At 39.6% G+C, this 18821-nt stretch overlaps 1 protein-coding gene across 6 annotated transcripts in view; it reads right to left on the reverse strand.

Annotated features, from left to right (window-relative positions):
• The window catches only part of TRIM37 (tripartite motif containing 37), a 113042-nt gene that overhangs the window by 22149 nt on the left and 72072 nt on the right, over window positions 1-18821 (reverse strand). For 3 of the 6 annotated variants that reach the window (XM_030827902.1, XM_030827903.1, XM_030827899.1), the window contains exons 19-22: window positions 15947-16255; window positions 12069-12197; window positions 10110-10299; window positions 6804-6922 (exon numbers count right to left, since the gene is read on the reverse strand). In XM_030827902.1, coding sequence (XP_030683762.1) covers window positions 6804-6922; window positions 10110-10299; window positions 12069-12197; window positions 15947-16255 — 747 coding nt within the window. Of the gene's footprint in view, window positions 1-5679; window positions 6005-6803; window positions 6923-10109; window positions 10300-12068; window positions 12198-15946; window positions 16256-18821 lie in introns of those variants that run through there. The other 3 variants (XM_030827904.1, XM_030827901.1, XM_030827900.1) reach the window with 2 other exon arrangements.

Here is an 18821-nt window from a genome sequence, read left to right on the forward strand (position 1 = left end):
AAATCCTAATGAAAATGTCCAGGATACAACCCCAAATTATTCAGCATATGAAAAACCAGGAAAAGACAACCAACAACATCAATGATGAGATGACACAGATGTCTGGAATTATTTAAGGGCTTTAAAGCCAGATAAAATGCTCATCAGCCAGGCCTGGTGGCACATGCCTGTAGTCCCAGCTACTTGAAAGGCTGAGGCAGGAGGATTGCTTGAGCCCAGGAGTTTGAGACTAGCCTGGGCAACTTAGCAAAGCCCCATCTCTACAAAAAGAAAAAAAAAAAAAAATTAAAAATTAGCCAGGCACGTGGTGGTGCGCACCTGTAATTGTCCTAGCTACTAGGGAGGCTGAGGAGGGAGGCCCACTTGAGCCCAGGAGTTCAAGCCTGCAGTGAGCTATGATTGTACCACTGTACTCCAGCCTGGGCAACAGAATATAAGACCCTGAGGGACAGAGGAAGGAAGGAAGAATTAAGAAACAAGGGGATAAAGGGACTGGTCTAAATTGTGTCAAATAGAGTGCCGTAGAGATAGCAAAAATAACAAAGGAGAGACAGCAGGTAAAAGGAAAAAAGTTGAAAATTTTGTAGATTATAAAAAACATTCTGAATTAAATAAAAATACAACATATCAAAATTTGTGGGATGTGACTATAGCAGTGCTTAAAAGGAAAGGTATGCCATTAAGTGTTTATATTACAAGAGAAAATATCTCAAATCAATAATCTAAACTACTACTTTAAGAAACTAGAAAAAGGAAATTAAACTAAAAGCAAGTAAAAGGAAGGAAATAATAAAAAACGTAATAAAATCAGCAGAAAAACAAAAAAAACACAATGAAACAAAATGGTGTTTCTTTGAAAAGATCAATAAAATTAAAAAAGCCTCGAGGTAGATTCACTAACAAAAAAAAGAGCAAACAAAATTTCCAATATCAGGAATGAAAGAGGACATCAACTACAGATTCTATAAACAGTAAAATATAATAAAATGCTATAAATAACTGTATGCTCATGAAACCAAAAACAGATGAAATGAGCAAATTCTTTCATAGGTACAAACTACCAAAGGTTACTCAAGGAAAAATCAATGGGTATTTTAACTCTTAAAGAAATAAAATCTGCTTTAGTTAAAAAAGCTTCCAACAAAGGCAACTGTGACCCCACATGGCTTCAGTGGTACACTCTTCCCTTTCTGTTTTCAAGAAGAGTTTGGTTAGCATTATTTCTGCCTTAAATATTCAGAAATCGTCTCCATCTTCAGCAAAGACAAAAGAAAAAAAAAACCTAACTTTCCTGTTCTAAAAGAGTAAAGAGTTTACAACAATTTTATGAAGTAGGGGAAAAAGAGCAGAGACTATTAAAGAGACAATGTTAAGAGGCCAAAACTAGCTAGTTCTGTGAAGTACCACCTCCACCTTGTGGCCCTTCATGGAACTGTTGCTGAAAACACTAAAGCACTGAGTTGAACTTTAAGGCACAAATTTGACCTCTTATCAGTAGTGTTTCTGAACTCCCAACAAATACCAACCTTCAGGATTCAAAAACAATGAATTGGAATTCTCTGGAATTCCCCAAATCTACATTATTCTTTTAAAAAAGTTATTAAATACATTTTTCAAACTCTTTATTCATTATATGTGTGTCTTTTTTTTTTGAGACGGAGTCTCACTCTGTCACCCAGGCTGGAGTGCCACTGCGTGATCTCGGCCTACTGCAACCTCCACCTCCCAGGTTCAAGCAATTCTCCTGTCTCAGCCTCCCGAGTAGCTGTGATTACAGGCATGTGCCACCACACCCAGCTAATTTTTTTGTATTTCTAGTAGAGACGGGTTTCACCATATTGGCCAAGCTGGTCTCGAACTCCTGACCTTGTGATCCACCCACTTCAGCCTCCCAAAGTGCTGGGATTATAGGTGTGAGCCATTGCATCCAGCCTACATGTGTATCTTTAAAAAAAAAAAAAAAAAAATTAATTAATATTTGTAAGAACTGAGGCCTACAGTGAATATTCAAATGCTAGACTGCATGTGGGTATTACTGGGTAGTATGTGAATAATGTAACATTTAGAACTCAGCAAGGTTTACAGTACTGTGCAGAATCACATGTTAATAAAAATGCCAATATAAGGATTTTGCTTCAAAATCTTTCTTGGAACACCACTCAATTTTTATTAAGTATACCATGTGTAAACTCATTATTATTTACTTAGCAGCAGACAAGGCCATGAACACACATAAAATGGCAACGTTTATAATGAGGACTGATTTGTAATCACTTCTTCCAAGGAGCTCTTGTTGACCTTAACCTTTGATTCCAGGTATCAGTATTTCTAGTGTTTACTTTCAACTTGCCCTAAGTAGATTCCTTCAAATCAGTAATGTTTCTGTGTTGTTAAAATTAATTCTAATAAGACAATTAGAATAATGCTTTCCATTTATTAAACTTCTTGACTAATTTTTTTCAGAATTCAAAAAAATACACATTTCCCAAGAAATGCTAGGAAGAAATTCCTGCATGAAAACACCTGGTCTTTTATCAAGCACTAAGATCTGGAAGTTTCCTACCTTTGTGAATGCAAAGAAAAAGACAAATTGCTGGACGTCAATGATAGCAATTACAAGATACTATTAATTGTAAGGAGCTTCAGAGATTGTTAATGCAAAAGAAATCTGCATCTTATTACTCTGTCAATCATCTACCATATTTTTTGAGCACCTACTACGTATGTGCTCAGTAAAGCTAACTTGAGTTATAACTCCCTTAAATCAAGTTGCTCAAATTTCAGATGCTATGGAAAATACATTAACCACCTGGTACAGATGACACTTTGTATTCTAGTCACCAACAATTTATCTGCCTTTCTCCTTTCGAAGAGGACCCTGATACAGAAACAATAGTTCAGGTATTTTCCCTTTCCACATAGCCATGTGGAACGAGTTGGTGAAGGAGACCAAACAACTGGACTTGGCTGGCTGGGCGTGTGGTGGCTCATGCCTGTAATCCCAGCACTTTGGGTGGCCAATGCAGGCAGACTGCCTGAGGTCAGGAGTTCGAGACCAGCCTGGCTAACATGGCAAAACCCCATCTCTACTAAAAATACAAAAATTAGCCGGGCATGGCGGCAGACACCTGTAATCCCAGCTACTTGGGAGGCTGAGGTAGGAGAATAGCTTGAACCTGGGAAGTGGAGGTAACAGTGAACTGAGATTGCACCACTGCACTCCAGCCTGGGCAACAGAGCAACACTCCGTCTCAAAAAAATAAATAAATAAATAAATAACTGGACTTGGCCAATTTTCCTTGACAGTGGCTGACGAGATAGAAGAGGAAGTTGTTCGGGTGCTTAGAGAAAGGTTTTCCTTGTTGCTAGAGACACATAGAATAAATCAATCCTCTTCCATTCCCAGAATGCTGTTCTGACTCTGATGTCTAGAACTGCAGCAAACGTCTTACCACCCTGAGAAGAGCTAAGCCTCTCACTCAGAATGGCAGGGCAAAAGATAAAACAACCCCACCCGCACCCTCCAACACACACACACATACACACACACACACACACACAAGTTCCTGATGACACTGAGCAGCTAAATTTTCTAATCCTGAAACTGCTCTACCACAGTTAGGTGTACCTTCTTATTGAGAGATTTGTTAATATAAAAGAGTTAATTTTCCTTTTTGTTCAAGTCAGTTAATTTTTCGGTGAATTTTGTTAAAGGCATCTTAATCATTACCCTAAATGATCAGCAACGGTAGGCCATCAGACTTTGTATTCCTCTTAAAGAGGCCACCAGCAAGGTTTTTAACAGGCATGCCAAGGCTTTTCCCTGGATGGTGTTTTGAGTACCCCTGATTTAACTGAAGGGGGTTTGTGCTACTTCAGCAAGAACTCAGAGAGCAAAGCCTTTAGTTTTACAAAGAACAAGAAATAAACTGGCCTACCTACAGTTGTGCAGGTCATCAATTGAAAGCAAAAATAAGTCAACCTTTTCAGCATCAGATCATTAAACCAGAGACTAATACAACCAAGGGTTGTCCCACATGGTTCCAGTAAAAAGGAAAAGGCCTATTTATGTTCATATCTAAGAAAAAAGTTATTTTTAAACTAATGCTTAAGAGCAATTAAGAGACATTTTAGTAGTCCCAAATTCCCAGCCAGTACAGACAACCTTCTCTTTGAGAAAGAGAGAGAACCCCACAGTGATTTGACACCGAATGTCTTCTTTTTGTATTCGGCTAAAATAAAGAGTCTTGTTTTTCCTAAGCATGGATACAAGACAAATCCATTCAACTGTCTACTAAGGCTTATAGGTATATAAGGGTTTCCTGAGAACTTGCTCTTGCTGATGATAGAATAATACTGGCAACAGTGAGCAAGGCCGCATTCTCCTCGAGAAACAAAGCTGATTACAGGAGGCACAGGGCTTCCTTTGTCTCCTGTACTACCTTCTCTCAGCCTCATCAGTTAGTCTCCTTCTCACAGTCTATCCTGGGACTCTGGAGGTAAACAAGCTGTTCAGATACCAACAAATTACAAGGGTGTACTTCTGTGTCACTGTTGATTTGCACATTCACAGCAATTTTTCTTATTGAGTTCTAGATGCTATTTATAGCACAACACCCCATATATAAAGATAAAATATGTTACTGAAAAACGCTGACCATTTAACTCTAAATCCCACATGAATAACTCCATTCTTTCAAAGACTTGGAAAATGTACTGATCTTCACTATGGCCAAGCAAATGCCTTTCTTCAGTTTAGGACAAGCTGTCAATTAGCTTTAAATAAGAAATGAAACTGGTGTCAAAAAGGTCCAGTGTTTTCTGTGCTGATCAGCCATTTTATATATAAAAATTAGTCCTGAGATAATGTAAATTGATAAATTGGAGGCTGAAATTAAGTCCAAATCGGCCGGGTGTGGTGGCTTATGCCTGTAACCCAGCACTTTGGGAAGCTGAGGCAGAAGGATCATTTGAGCCCAGGAGTTTAAGACCAGTCTGAGCACACAGCAAGACCAAGTCTCTATAAAAAATTAAAGAAGTCCAAATCATTTCACCTAACCATGCTTCTTACCAATTTTCCTGCCCCTAGTTCCACATACGCTATTCCCACCCCCAAATCCATTCTTCACAATGCAGCTAGAGTAGAAACGTTAAAGTGTCACTTCTAACTTAGATCCTATTCAGATGACAAAGTTCAAATTCTAGCTGGGACACTCCACGTAACTCTTCATGATCTGGCCTCTGTCTGTCTCCCTTCTGGCCTTTCACCAGTCTTCATCTGGCTAACTCCTACTCATCCCTAATACTCATCCCTAATACTCCTACTCATCTAATAGTCACAGGGTTAGAAATTGGAAGGCTGGGGCCGGGCGCAATGGCTCACTCCTGTAATCCCAGCACTTTGGGAGGCTGAGGCAAGGGGATCACGAGGTCAGGAGTTCGAGACCAGCCTGGCCAACACAGTGAAATCCCGTCTCTTACTAAAAATACAAAAATTAGCCGGGTGTGTTGGCAGGCACCTGTAATCCCAGCTACGCAGAGGCTGAGGCAGGAGAATTGCTTGAACCCGGGAGTTGGAGGCTGCAGTCAGCCAAGATCGCAAGATTGCGCCACTGCACTCCAGCCTGGGCAACAGAGCTAGACTCTGTCTTGGGAAAAAAAAAAAAAAAACAGAAAAAGAAAGTATTCCCCACAGGCCCATTCTATAAAGATCATCAATCATAGTATTTCTTTCTTGATGTTTTAACAATAAAGACATCATTTACAAAAATCTTTTCTATTTAATCTCTTCTACTGAAATAATGCTGCCCACTATAGAAGCACCAATTAAGAAAACCAAAATGTTTGGTGTTCTTTAACTGAGAAACCTGAAAATGCCACCACCTACACACCCTCTTCTTAGGACAGCTGAGTAGATGCTGGCACATGTATGTATGCTTTGAGCTACAGTTCATCAATCGTTGAAATTCAAATGAGTGCAGAGGTGGAAGGTGGCGGAGTTTCACTAAGAAATGAAAAAATTACAAGGCCAAATATCATTAAGAGAGTTGACGTTCTTTTCTAACAACTTATAAAGGACACAGCAAGGGCAATACACATAGCCTTGTTCCAAGCACCTCTGTTGCCCCAAATTGCAAAATGTCTTCTATACTTTCAGATAAACAATAACGAACTTGGAAGAACATGCAAAAGAAACACTAGAAAGTACAGCTGAGAACAAGTTGGAGTCAGTCATCATACAGGATTTAAAAAATGGTCAAAACTTGGAATGCTTCTTTAAGAAGAAAAAAGCTATCTACAGACACTACTTAAGACTGACTTTAAAAAATACTTAACATTTACTATTCTAATTAGTTGTTCTGGGGCATATCTTCCCCATTAGATTGTGAACATGTCTAATTCAACTTTGTATTAATAAATCTAGCAAAAATTCGATGCCTGGTATGTAGGTGCCTTAACATATTTATTGACCGAACAGATGAACTATATGCAGATTTTTTTCCCCATACAAATGCCTGTTCTAGTAAGGCCTGTCCTTTTATATAGTAACTTATCCATTTTGCCTTCCTCTGTATTTGGTATCTTAGCAAATCAAATTCAGTGGCACAAGGAATGTTGTGTTCAGATCAAGCATGTTGAATAGCAGATCTCAGTAACATTTCCGTTAAACCAACCACTCCCTATCCCTATCACTACCAACAGCACCACCACCACCACCACCACGACCCACCACCCACCACCCACCACCAAAAAAGGGACAGAATTCTCATTTCCTGCTTACTTGTAAGTTTATCATTCCTTACCTTCTTCAGGGGCAGCTGAAGCTCCTTCAGGTAGTACAGGCTGTAACTCTCCAGTTTCAGAATTATTTTCCAAATCAGTCATCTGCAGTCCTTCCAGATGACCTCCTTTAGCATTAACCCTCAAAGAAGAAAACAACTTGATATTTTTATATAACTAGTAAGTGACACAATAATCTATATTTTCTTTTTGGACTGAGCACCAAACTAAGTAGGGTACGTGCTCTGGTGTTTAATAATAAATTTCAAATTTTATGTGAAAATATTTCACTAAGGGCCTGGCACAGTGGCTTATGCCTGTAATCCCAGCGCTTTGGGAGGCCAAGGCAGGTGGATCACCTGAGGTACGAGTTCAAGACCAGCCTGGCCAAGATGGTGAAACCCTGTCTCTACTAAAAATACAAAAATTAGCCGGGTATGGTGGTGGGCGCCTGTAATCCCGGCTACTCGGGAGGCTGAGGCAGAGAATTGCTTGAACCCGGGAGGCGGAGGTTGCAGTGAGCCGAGATTGCACCGTTGCACTCCAGCCTGGGCAACAGAGTGAGACACTGTCTCAAAAAAAAAAAAAAAAATTTTTTTTCCACTAAATATTCACAAAAAAATGTTATGAAATGGTGGATTATATCAATGTTGGTATCCTGGTTGTGATACTGTACTACAGTTTTGCAAAATGTTATCATTAGGGGAGAAAAGTACACAGGATCTCGCTGCATTATTTCTTACAACTGCATGTGAACCTATAATTAGCTCAATAAAATTTTAACTTAAAAATAAATATAAATAGAAGTTTTAAATAATATGTTCTAATAGGGAAAGACTTTTGAGATATATTATTATTACTATTATTTGAGATAGATTCTCACTCTGTCACCCAGGCTAAAGTGTAGTGATGTGATCTCAGCTCACTGCAACCACTGCCTCCTGGGCTCAAGTGATTCTCCTGCCTCAGCCTCCCAAGTAGCTGGGATTACAGGTGTCCAGCACCATGCCCAGCAATTTTTGTACTTTGTTTTTAGTAGAGACAGTGTTTCACCATGATGGCCAGGCTGGTCTCGAACTCCTGACCTCAAGTGATCTGCCCACCTCAGCCTCCCAAAGTGCTGGGGTTACAGGTGTGAGCCACCATGCCTGGTCTGAGAGATATTATTGAATGAGAAAATAAAGTACATCTTTTGTATTAAAAAAGCTACATAGTCACAGTTCCTTAAATATACACAAAAACTGAGAAGACACAGCATATATGAAAAATTAAGAACAGCATGAATGTGTGTGGGCAGGGGGTTGGAAAACTAGGTCATGGGGAGATAAGGATGGGAAATTTTTCACTCATTCTTTTTTCCTTTCATTTTGAAACACTTATCATTAGTATTTAATATTTATTTTTATTTAAAAAATAAACAGAGGCAAGGTCTTGCTATGTTGCCCAGGGTGTTCTCAAACTCCTGGGCTCAGGCCATCCTCCCACCTCAGCCTCCAAAAGTGCTGGGATTACAGGCGTGTGCCACTGTGCCCAGCCTTTCATTAGTATTTAAACTTTTTGCTTACACTACTTTAAATCAGGCAGGGAAAAAAAAGACATGAGCTGGACAGCACCTACATGAACCAGGATGGCAGATAAAATCAACTGCAAAATGAGGATCAAGCTGCAGACACTTGTACAGGATTTTACACTCTAGAAAAAAAAAAGACTAAGTTCATGTACATTTAATTGTGATGACTAAAGGCAGATGAAAATATCTCCATAGCAAATAAAATATAAGAGCTAGTTGAACTTTAATTTGAAGATATGTATAAAACATCAGTCTAGGTAGTAGGTAGGGAAGACAAGATAATCTCCAGTGATTTTAACACCTTTCTACTACTGAAACTTGAGCCAGAAAGCTAAACCACCAACTGATCTTGTAGTTTTGGTAATGAGCCAGACCTTACTATATAAAATTAAGTAAACTTAAAGGGTGTTAATCTTTCTCCAATTTAGGTAAAATTCTTTTCAGAGTCTCCAAAATAGAACTATTTCATTGTTTAAATTTAGAAATAGGTTTAATATCCATAAAATAGATACTCAGATGGATATTAATGGCTAATCATCTGCCACATCCATAGCCAGTATCTATAATCACTCTATGTTTTGAATAGATGGAAGTTTAATTGCCATGCCTGGGATTTGAGTTTATGTCTCCTAGGGCAGAGATAAACGTGTTAACTACTATATATCTTTTTGGGAAATTCCAACTTTAAGTTTTGAGGATACTTTGATAAGAGGAGAGAAGAAAGGTGAGATAAAAGCAGAAAAGTAGTGTTAAAGTTGCTGTAAGTGCTTTGTTTCATACAAAATATATATAAATGCCTGTGACACATAATATAGCCCAACACTAACATCTTTGACAAGTGTAGGATAGACTGAAAAAAAAAAAAAAAAAGAAAAAAAAAGCTGACCGCCCCCCCCCACCACCAACACACACAAATTTACAAGGCAGAGTTCAGATAAGATTACGTATCATTGTGAAAATGAGCTCTAACATATTTAAACTAAACTTCCGGTACTATCTTATCCCGTTAAAAAAAGTACTATCTCTCGAGACCATGGTGAAACCCCGTCTCTACTAAAAATACAAAAAAAAAAAAAAAAATCAGCCGGGCGTGGTGGTGGGCGCCTGTAGTCCCGGCTACTCGGAGAGGCTGAGGCAGGAGAATGGCGTGAACCCGGGAGGCGGAGCTTGCAGTGAGCCAAGATCGTGCCACTGCACTCCAGCCTCGGCAACAGAGCGAGACTCCATCTCAAAAAAAAGAAAAAAGTACTATCTCATCCCATTTAAAAAAAAAAAGTAAAATCTCTGATACTTTAAAAAGTTAAAATTTAGGCCAGGTGCAGTGGCTCACGCCTGTAATCCCAACACTCTGGGAGGCCGAGGTGGGCATATCACTTGAGGTCTCAGGAGTTCAAGACCAGCCTGGCCAACATGGCGAAACCTCGTCTCTACTAAAAATACAAAAATTAGCAGGGTGTGGTGGTGGGCACCTGTAATCCCAGCTACTTGGGAGGCTGAGGCAGGAGAATCACTTGAACCCGGGAGGCAGAGGTTGCAGTGAGCTGAGATCACGCCACTGCACTCCAGCCTGGGTGACAGAGCAAGGCTCTGTTAAAAAAAAAAAAAAAAAAAAAAAAGTTAAAATTTAGTGCAATAAATGTATTTTCTGTCCACTAAAAAATTAACAAGGTAGAAATTAATTTGTTCATCATGATGCATAAAGTTCCAAACAAAGCTATTAGCTATTATACCATTACATATACAAAACAACTTAATTTACCCCAACGTGACCATTTTCCTCCTTTTCTCAACAGCAGGCAAGCCACTGAAAACTGCAACCACAACAGCATCTGAATCCAAAGCTTTACACTGCCGGTCTTCAGTTTTTGGCAGAATATCACCGATACTGCCATGTATCAAGGCTCGGGGAGAACTGTGCCTGCTCCCAGACTGAGAGCTTCCTGGGGAGCCTTCAAAAAAAAGGAAGACGGAATACAAAAATTAGCTGGGCATGGTGGTGTGCGCCTGTAATCCCAGCTACTTGGGAGGTTGAGACACAAGGATCACTTGAACCTTGGAGGCGGAGGTTGCAGTGAGCCGAGATTGTGCTACACTCCAGCCTGGACAACAGAGCAAGACTGTCTCCAAAAAAAAAACAAAAGGAGGGATAGGCCGGGCGCGGTGGCTCACGCTTGTAATCCCAGCACTTTGGGAGGCCGAGGCGGGCAAATCACAAGTTCAGGGGATCGAGACCATGGTGAAACCCCGTCTCTACTAAAAATACAAAAAAATTAGCCGGGCGTTGTGGCGGGCGCCTGTAGTCCCAGCTACTCGGAGAGGCTGAGGCAGGAGAATGGCGTGAACCCGGGAGGCGGAGCTTGCAGTGAGCTGAGATTGCGCCACTGCACTCCAGTCTGGGCGACAGAGCGAGACTCTGTCTCAAAAAAAAAAGGAGGGATAATCAGAAAGAAGGCAAATAAACATGAAAGGTCTCTCTCGGTTATATTAGAAAATCTCACTATATATATATATAACTTTAAAACTACATAAAAACTTCAAAAATAGGCCAGGCGTGGTGGCTCATGCCTGTAATCCTAGCACTCTGGGAGGCCAAGGCAGATGGATCACCTGAGGTCAGGAGTTCAAGACCAGCCTGGCCAATGTGGCGAAACCCCGTCTCTACTACAAATACAAAAATTAGCCAGGCGTGGTGGCGTGCGCTTGTAGCCCCAGTTACTCGGGAGACTGAGGCAGGAGAATCACTTGAACACGGCGGACGGAGGTTGCGGTGAGCCGAGATCGCACCATTGCACTCCAGCCTGGGCAACAAGAGCAAAAAACTCCATCTCAAAAAAAAAAACAAAAAATACTTCAAAAATAATTTTGAAACATATCCCTTGTTTTTTATGCCAGGCATTTAAAATTAAGGAGTCCAGGCCAAGTGTTGTGGCTCACACCTGTAATTTTACACTTTGGGAGGCTGAGACAGGAAGACTGCTTGAGCCCAAAAGTTCAAGACCAGCCTGGGAAATGTAGCAAAACCCTGTCTCGGCAACAACAACAACAAAAAAAGCCAGGTATGGCTGCATGTGCCTGTGTCTGTGGTCCCAGCTACTTGGGAGGCTGAGGTGGAAGGATCACTTTTGTCTGGGAGGTCAAGGCTACAGTGAGCTATGATTGCACCACTGCATCCCTAGCCTGGAAAACAGAGCAAGACTCTGTCTCAGGAAAACAACAAAAATAAAAAATAAATAAAATTAAGGTGTTTAGAATACATAGTCTAATGGCTGTATTTTGTTAAGGGTCCGTTCTGTTGTGAGATCAAGAAACTTTCCAGCCAGGTGCAGTGGGACTCATTCCTGTAAGCCTAGCACTTTGGGAGGTTGGGGCAGGCGGACTGCTTGAGCTCAGGAGTTTAAGGCCAGCCTGGGCAATCTGTCTCTACAAAAAATACAAAAATTAGCCAGGCGTAATGGTGCACACCTGTAGTCCCAGCTACTTGGTGGGGCTGAGGCAGGAGGATCTCTTAAACCACTGGTCGAGGCCACGGTGAGCCAAGATCGCACCACTGCACTCCAGCCTGGGTGACAAGGTGAGACCCTGTTTCAAAAAAAGAAACTTTCAAATCCAACTTTAGCATTTTTGGTACCCTTCAAGATCTAAAGCTCCAAGATAACATCAATTTCAGGTAATAAATATCTACCCCACTAAAAGTACATTCTGAATCCCTCAAATTTACCTTCAGATAGAGTCTGACAGTCTCCCTTTGAACGACTATTTTCTCCAGGGTCCACTGCTCTTCGAAGTGATAGACTACCTGCTACACTGGATCGAGCTGGCTTAGGTGAATTACTCCTCTTATTTGTGGCTGCAAAGACATTTAAGAACACCTCTGAATAGGCTACAACAGCATAAAACTATTTAGTCTGTCAGAAAAAGTTTTAATCTTATCTTGCATGGAAGCTGTTCTCTCTACTGTCTAAAAATAAACAACATTCTGTAGCCCCAACTGGTTTAGACTTTTGTCATAAAACATTCCCATCTTGTTGCTTGTGGAGCAGAATCTTTTTTATTTTTTATTTTTATTTATTTATTTATTTATTTCCCAGATGGAGTCTTGCTCTTGCTGCCCAGGCTGGAGTGCAATGGAGCGATCTTGGCTCACTACAACCTCCACCTTCTGGGTTCAGGCAATTCTCCTGCCTCAGCCTCCCAAGTAGGTGAGATTACAGGCACCCGCCACCATGCCCAGCTAATTTTTGTATTTTTAGTAGAGACAGGGTTTTGTCATGTTGGCCAGGCTGGTCTCGAACACCTGACCTCAGGTGATCCACCTGCCTCGGCCTCCCAAAGTGCTGGGATTACAGGCATGAGCCACCGCACACAGCCCGTAAAATCTTAACTTAAAAGACTACTTAAAAGATTATCTGTGAGCTCCATAAGAAAAATCATACAAATTTCAATGCAGTTAAACTATTAACAAAAATATAACCCGTCAAACATGTGGAAATTATAAAGTATTACTGGATTAAAAAGAAAATCAATGCTGAGTTAGAAACAAATTACAATTATGGTACTTGAAATCAAAATGCCTGTGGCCAAACCAGTAGTGAAAAGAAAATGTATAGCCTTAAAATGAATTAATTAGGTAAAAAAGGGACTATATGACCTAATATGCATAGATTCAAAAGCTAGGAAGACAATAAAAATAAGCAAGCAAGAATGCTATTGCCAGAAGGCAGGGCCCTGCCGTTGAATTCAGCCTGCAGAACTGTGAGTTAAATAAATCTCTTTTAAAAATACATTTTTAAAAAAGAATAAAAATAAAATTGTAAAAAAGAATAAAAATAAAAAGAAGAAATTCATTAATAGATAATAAACAGGTTTAGCAAGGTTGCAGGATATAAGACAAAATAACTTATTGTATTTCTCTGCACTAGCAGACAATGTGAGAATGAAGTTAAGAAAACAATTTCATTTTTAATAGCACAAAATACAATTAAAATACTTAGGAATTTATTTAACAAAAGAAATGTGAGACTTGTCCACTGAAAACTACCACACATTGTTGAAAGAAAATAGAGACAACAGCAAAGACATCCTGTGTTCATCACTGATTGGAACACTAAATACTGTTAACAAAGCAATATTCTTAAAATTGATATACAGATTCAACACAATTTCTATAAAAATAGTAGCTATGTTTTTTTTTTTTTTGCAGAAATTGACAAGCTAATCCCCAAATCCATTTGAAAATGTAAGAGACCCACAATACCCAAAACAATCTTAAATGGAACACTCACTTCTGAGTTCAAAAGTTACTATAACTAAGTAATCAAGACTATGTGGTACCGCCATATACACGTATATATCATCAAAACAGAATTGAGAGTCTAGAAACAAACCCTTACATTTATGGTCCACTGATTTTTGACAAGGATGCCAAGACAATGCAACGGGTAAGGAAAAAAAGAGGGACAATAACAAGTGTTGCCAACGGTGTGGAAAACCTGGAGCCCTCATATACTGCTGCTGGGAATATAAAATGATGCAGCTACTTTGGAAAATAGTCTGGCACTCATAGTTCCTCAAAAAGTTAAACACAGTTGCCATGTAACCCATTAATTCCACTTCTAAGCATATACTCAAACAAAACTGTATGTCCAAACAGAAACTTGTACACGAATGTTCACAGCAGCACTACTGATAATAGCCAAAAAGTAGAAACAACCCAAATATCCATCAACTAATAAGTGGATAAACAGTATGTAGTACAGCCATACAATAAAATATCATGCAGCCATAAAAAAGAATATATGCCACAACATGAATGAACCTTGAAAGGGCTGTATTAAGTGAAATAAGCCAGACATAGAAGACCTCATATGGTATGAGTCTATATGAAAAGTCCAGGCTGGGCACAGTGGCTCACCATCTGTAATCCCAGCACTTTGGGAGGCTGAGGTGGGCAGAGCATGAGGTCAAGAGATTTGAGACCATCCTGGACAACATGGTGAAATCTCGTCTCTACTAAAAGTACAGAAGTTAGCTGGGTGTGGTGGTGCACACCTGTAGTCCTAGCTACTCGTGAGGCTGAGGCAGAAGAATGGCGTGAACCTGGGAGGTGGAGCTTGCAGTGAGCCGAGATTGCGCCACTACACTCCAGCCTGGGCGACAGAGTGAGACTCCGTCTCAAAAAAAAAAAAAAAAAAAAAAAAACTCCAGAATAAGAAAAATCCATAGGGAAAAAGTAGATTAGCGGTTACCAGACGACAGGAGAAGGGGAAGATGGGGAATGACTTTTAATGGGTTTGGAGTTCTAGGGAGAGAGTTAATGAAAATGTTCTTAGACTTAGATAAATGTTCTAGACTTAGGAAAAATGATGACCAATTTCTCCACTAAAAGGATAAATGAATTATCGGTTAAGGAAAAAAGAATGCATTAACAGGTTGGGCGCGGTGGCTCATGCCAGTAATCCCAGCACTTTGGGAGGCCAAAGTGAGTGGACTACCTGAGGTCAGGAGTTTGAGACCAGCCTGGCCAGCATGGTGAAACCCCACCTCTACTAAAAATACAAAAATTAGCTGGGTGTGGTGGCACACATCTGTAATCCCAGCTACTCAGGAGGCTGAAGTAGGAGAAGTGGTTGAGCCCAGGAGACGGAGTTTGCAGTGAGCCAAGATTGCGCCACTGCACTCCAGCCTGGCGGACAGAGCAAGACTGTCTCAAAAAAAAAAAGAAAAAAAAAAAAAACATTAACAAAGACAAAAGCAGAAATATAATGAAAGGGTAAAAGACAATGGATGAAATGGATGAAATAAATCTAAGAACTTAGTCTTTGAGGAGATGAACAAAATTAGCAAATTCCTTGAGCAGGTCAAATCAAAGGAGGAAAAAAAACACAAGTAAGCAATAAAATAAGTGAAAAAGAAGTTAACACCCCATATGCAAAAGAAGTTTTAAAAATTTAAGAAAATAGAATAAATGACTGTATATCAATAAATTTAAAGACCCAAATATAATTAGTTTTTCTTGGAAAACTATAGTAACTGACTTAAGTAGCAGCAGAAGTATGAGAAAACTACATCTAACAAGAGATTAATGACCAGGATCTCAAAAAACTCTATAGGAAAAAATTTAATAATCTGATAAAAAAGGCCGGGCGCGGTGGCTCATGCTTGTAATCCCAGCACTTTGGGAGGCTGAGGCGGGCGGATCACGAGGTCAGGAGATCGAGACCACAGTGAAACCCCATCTCTACTAAAAATACAAAAAAAAAAAAATTAGCCGGGCGTGGTGGCGGGCGCCTGTAGTCCCAGCTACTCGGAGAGGCTGAGGCAGGAGAATGGCATGAACCTGGGAGGCGGAGCTTGCAGTGGGCCGAGACTGCGCCACTGCACTCCAGCCTGGGTGACAGAGCGAGACTCCGTCTCAAAAAAAAAAAAAAAAAAAAAAAAAGGGTAAAAAAAATCTGAATAGATATTTCTTAGTCACATGTAATTTGTAGTCTCAACTCACTGGAAGAAAGGTATTTAAATATTATTCTTTTGAAAAAATCAGTCACCTAGCTTCCCAAATAACATGTGGAGAAATGACACTAGGAACATATCACTTACAGTTTCGTATGTAACAATTGGCAACTGATGACTTTGCCAGGAGTTCCATTCCCAAATCCTGTAATCTGCCAGAGTTTTCAGTTCCACATGCAGCCAGAGCTGCCTGGTCAGCAGAAAAAAGGCTTGTCTGCATGTCTCCAGAAGCAGCACTGCTGCTTTTTATTTCTGAAAGTGTATTCTTTACATCAGTTTTCATACATCGAACTTCGGCCATTTGAGTTTTGAGTCTTTTTAGCATCTTTAAATCAGAGGGCACTCGCCACATTGCCTGCTGCTTCCTTTGGTCTTTATCTTTTCGAGAATACGATGCTTCAGAGAAATTGACAAGTCATGTTAACATAAACGTTAATATTCATGAAATCATTTGTACCATGAATATATGCAAATTTGATGTGTAAAATAAGCTAGCGTGCTTTACGTGATATCAACAATTAAACATGCACTAAATTCCGTTAATGAAAATAAAGAATCCTAACTTATTCACACCTTCAGAGTTAGAATCTGAGTCACATCATACTCAAATTTGAATTACACATTTAATTCTAAAAGTTTAAAAGCTGCCCTACTGCCTTGTGCTTTCTTCTTTAAACTTCTCTACTTTTCTGAAACTTTCTACAGAGCTTTTATTATGTTTATAATTGAAAAAATGACAAAGAAAAATCTAGAAACCAAATACTTTGTCAAATCTGCCATATAGAACATTATATTAAAAATACGTATTTCTGGCCAGGTGCAGTGGCTTACGCCTGTAATCCCAGCACTTCAGGAGGCTGAGGTGAGAGAATTGCTTGAGGCCAGAAGTTCAAGATCAGCCTGGGGAGCATAGTGACACCCTGTCTGTACAAAAAATTTTTTTTTATTAGAACTTCCATTTCTGATAATTTTCTCAGAATTGTCAACTTTCTGAAATACAGTTTGAATCTAACCACTTCTAAAATAAAACAATGGCTCTCCATGCCTACTATGAATAAATTCCTCCGGCTAGCATGCAAGTCCTTTCATAGAATGGACCTAACATGACTTTCTAGTTCTACTTACCACTATATGTACCTTAAAATCTGGTTCAACTAGATTACCTGATACCTTTTACAGTACTCCTTTACATGGTTAAGAACATGAACTTGAAGTTAATCTGACAAATGTTATATGTGTTAAATAAATACACAGAAAAAAATAAACATCAAAACCCAAGAACGCCACATGCAGTGGCTCACCTATAATCCCAGCACACTTTGGGAGGCCGAGGCAGGTGGATCACTTGAGCTCAGGAGTTTTGAGACAAGCCTGGCTAACATGGTGAAACCTGTCTCTACAAAAAATTGTAGAGCACTCCAGCCTGGGCAACAGAGTGAGACTCTGCCTCAAAAACAAACAAACAAATAAACAAAAAATGACCCAAGCAAGCCTTTTCAGTAAAAGGAAAGTCATATCTTTCTGCACACTAGCTTTTATTAACATCCCTTCACTGAAAGGTATTTTCATTTGGCTTCCATGAGCATTTTTTCTCCTTTCTAAAAGCTCTTTATCTGGCTCATCTTCCTGACACTCAGTAAAAACAGATGTTCATCAGGATTATGTTCCTGGCTCTCTTCTTTTAAAATATTCTTAAAACTCTTTTGCAATCTCACACCCTTGGTTTTAATTATCCAGTATCACCTCCAGAAAAATAACTGTCTGTATTCCAGTTCATTTTTTTTTTTTCATGGAGTTTCACTCTTGTTGCCCAGGCTGGAGTGCAATGGCACAATCTCGGCTCACTGCAACCTCCAACTCCCAGGTTCAAGCCATTCTCCTGTCTCAGCCTCCCAGGTAGCTGGGATTACAGGCACCTGCCACAACGGCCGGCTAATTTTTTGTGTTTTTAGTAGAGACAGGATTTCACCATGTTGGCTAGGCTGGTCTCGAACTCCTGACCTCAGGTGATCCACCCGCCTCAGCCTCCCCAAGTGCTGAGATTACAGGCGTGAGCCACTGCGCCCAGCCCCAGTTCTTAATTTTTAGCTGCCTACTGGTCCTCTCTAATATGATGTCACACTGTTATGCTCAAGATGTTTAAATCCAAAACTTACTTTTTCTTTCTACTATTTTCCCCGCCCTCATTATCACCAGCATTTTATCACCTAAGTTTGAAATTCAGATCATCTCATTTGTATTATTTTTACACAGAAAACTAGTTTTACACAGAAATCTTACTGTTTAGTTTGCATTTTTCCCAATAATACTGAATATTTTCAAAAACACGATTTTACCTGTCTATAAAATATACCATTGCATGGTACACTGTAATTTATTCAGCTATAACTGTATTGTTAAATATTTTTAAACATCTGCTTGTTTTCTCTTTGGAATATACTCCTCAAAGTGACATTACAGGCTTAAAGGATATAGACATTTTAAAACTACTACAAAATTGTCCTTCAAAAAGGTTAAACCAACTTACATATCTACCTACAGAATCAGAACCTGTCTGTTTCACTGGGCCTTTGCAAACCACACTTAACATTTAAGTAAAACTTTATATAAAGCATACTTGGCGCACACATAAAAGGCAACTGTTTCACAACCTGAAGACAGTCTTTTAAGCTGAGGATCCAGACTTTCAGGAAGTATATCTGGCTCTTAGGAAAGAAGAAGCCTAAATAATCTGGGCTCCATGTCCCTACACCAGTAGAAGAGCTCTATTTCTCTGTTATTTACACAGAGGTTCTGCCTTGGACTTTGATTGAAAAATGAGTTCTCTTGCCTTAAAACTGCATCAAAATCAGAGTTCTAAATCATTGATTTGATGTATATAATACTATTGTTTAAGAAGGTAGAAAAATATTTGGCATATATTTTTGAATATACTGAATATACTTTAGAAAGCATTCCAACA

Source organism: Nomascus leucogenys, chromosome 14 (assembly GCF_006542625.1).
Source record: "Nomascus leucogenys isolate Asia chromosome 14, Asia_NLE_v1, whole genome shotgun sequence".
Lineage (NCBI taxonomy): Eukaryota > Metazoa > Chordata > Mammalia > Primates > Hylobatidae > Nomascus > Nomascus leucogenys.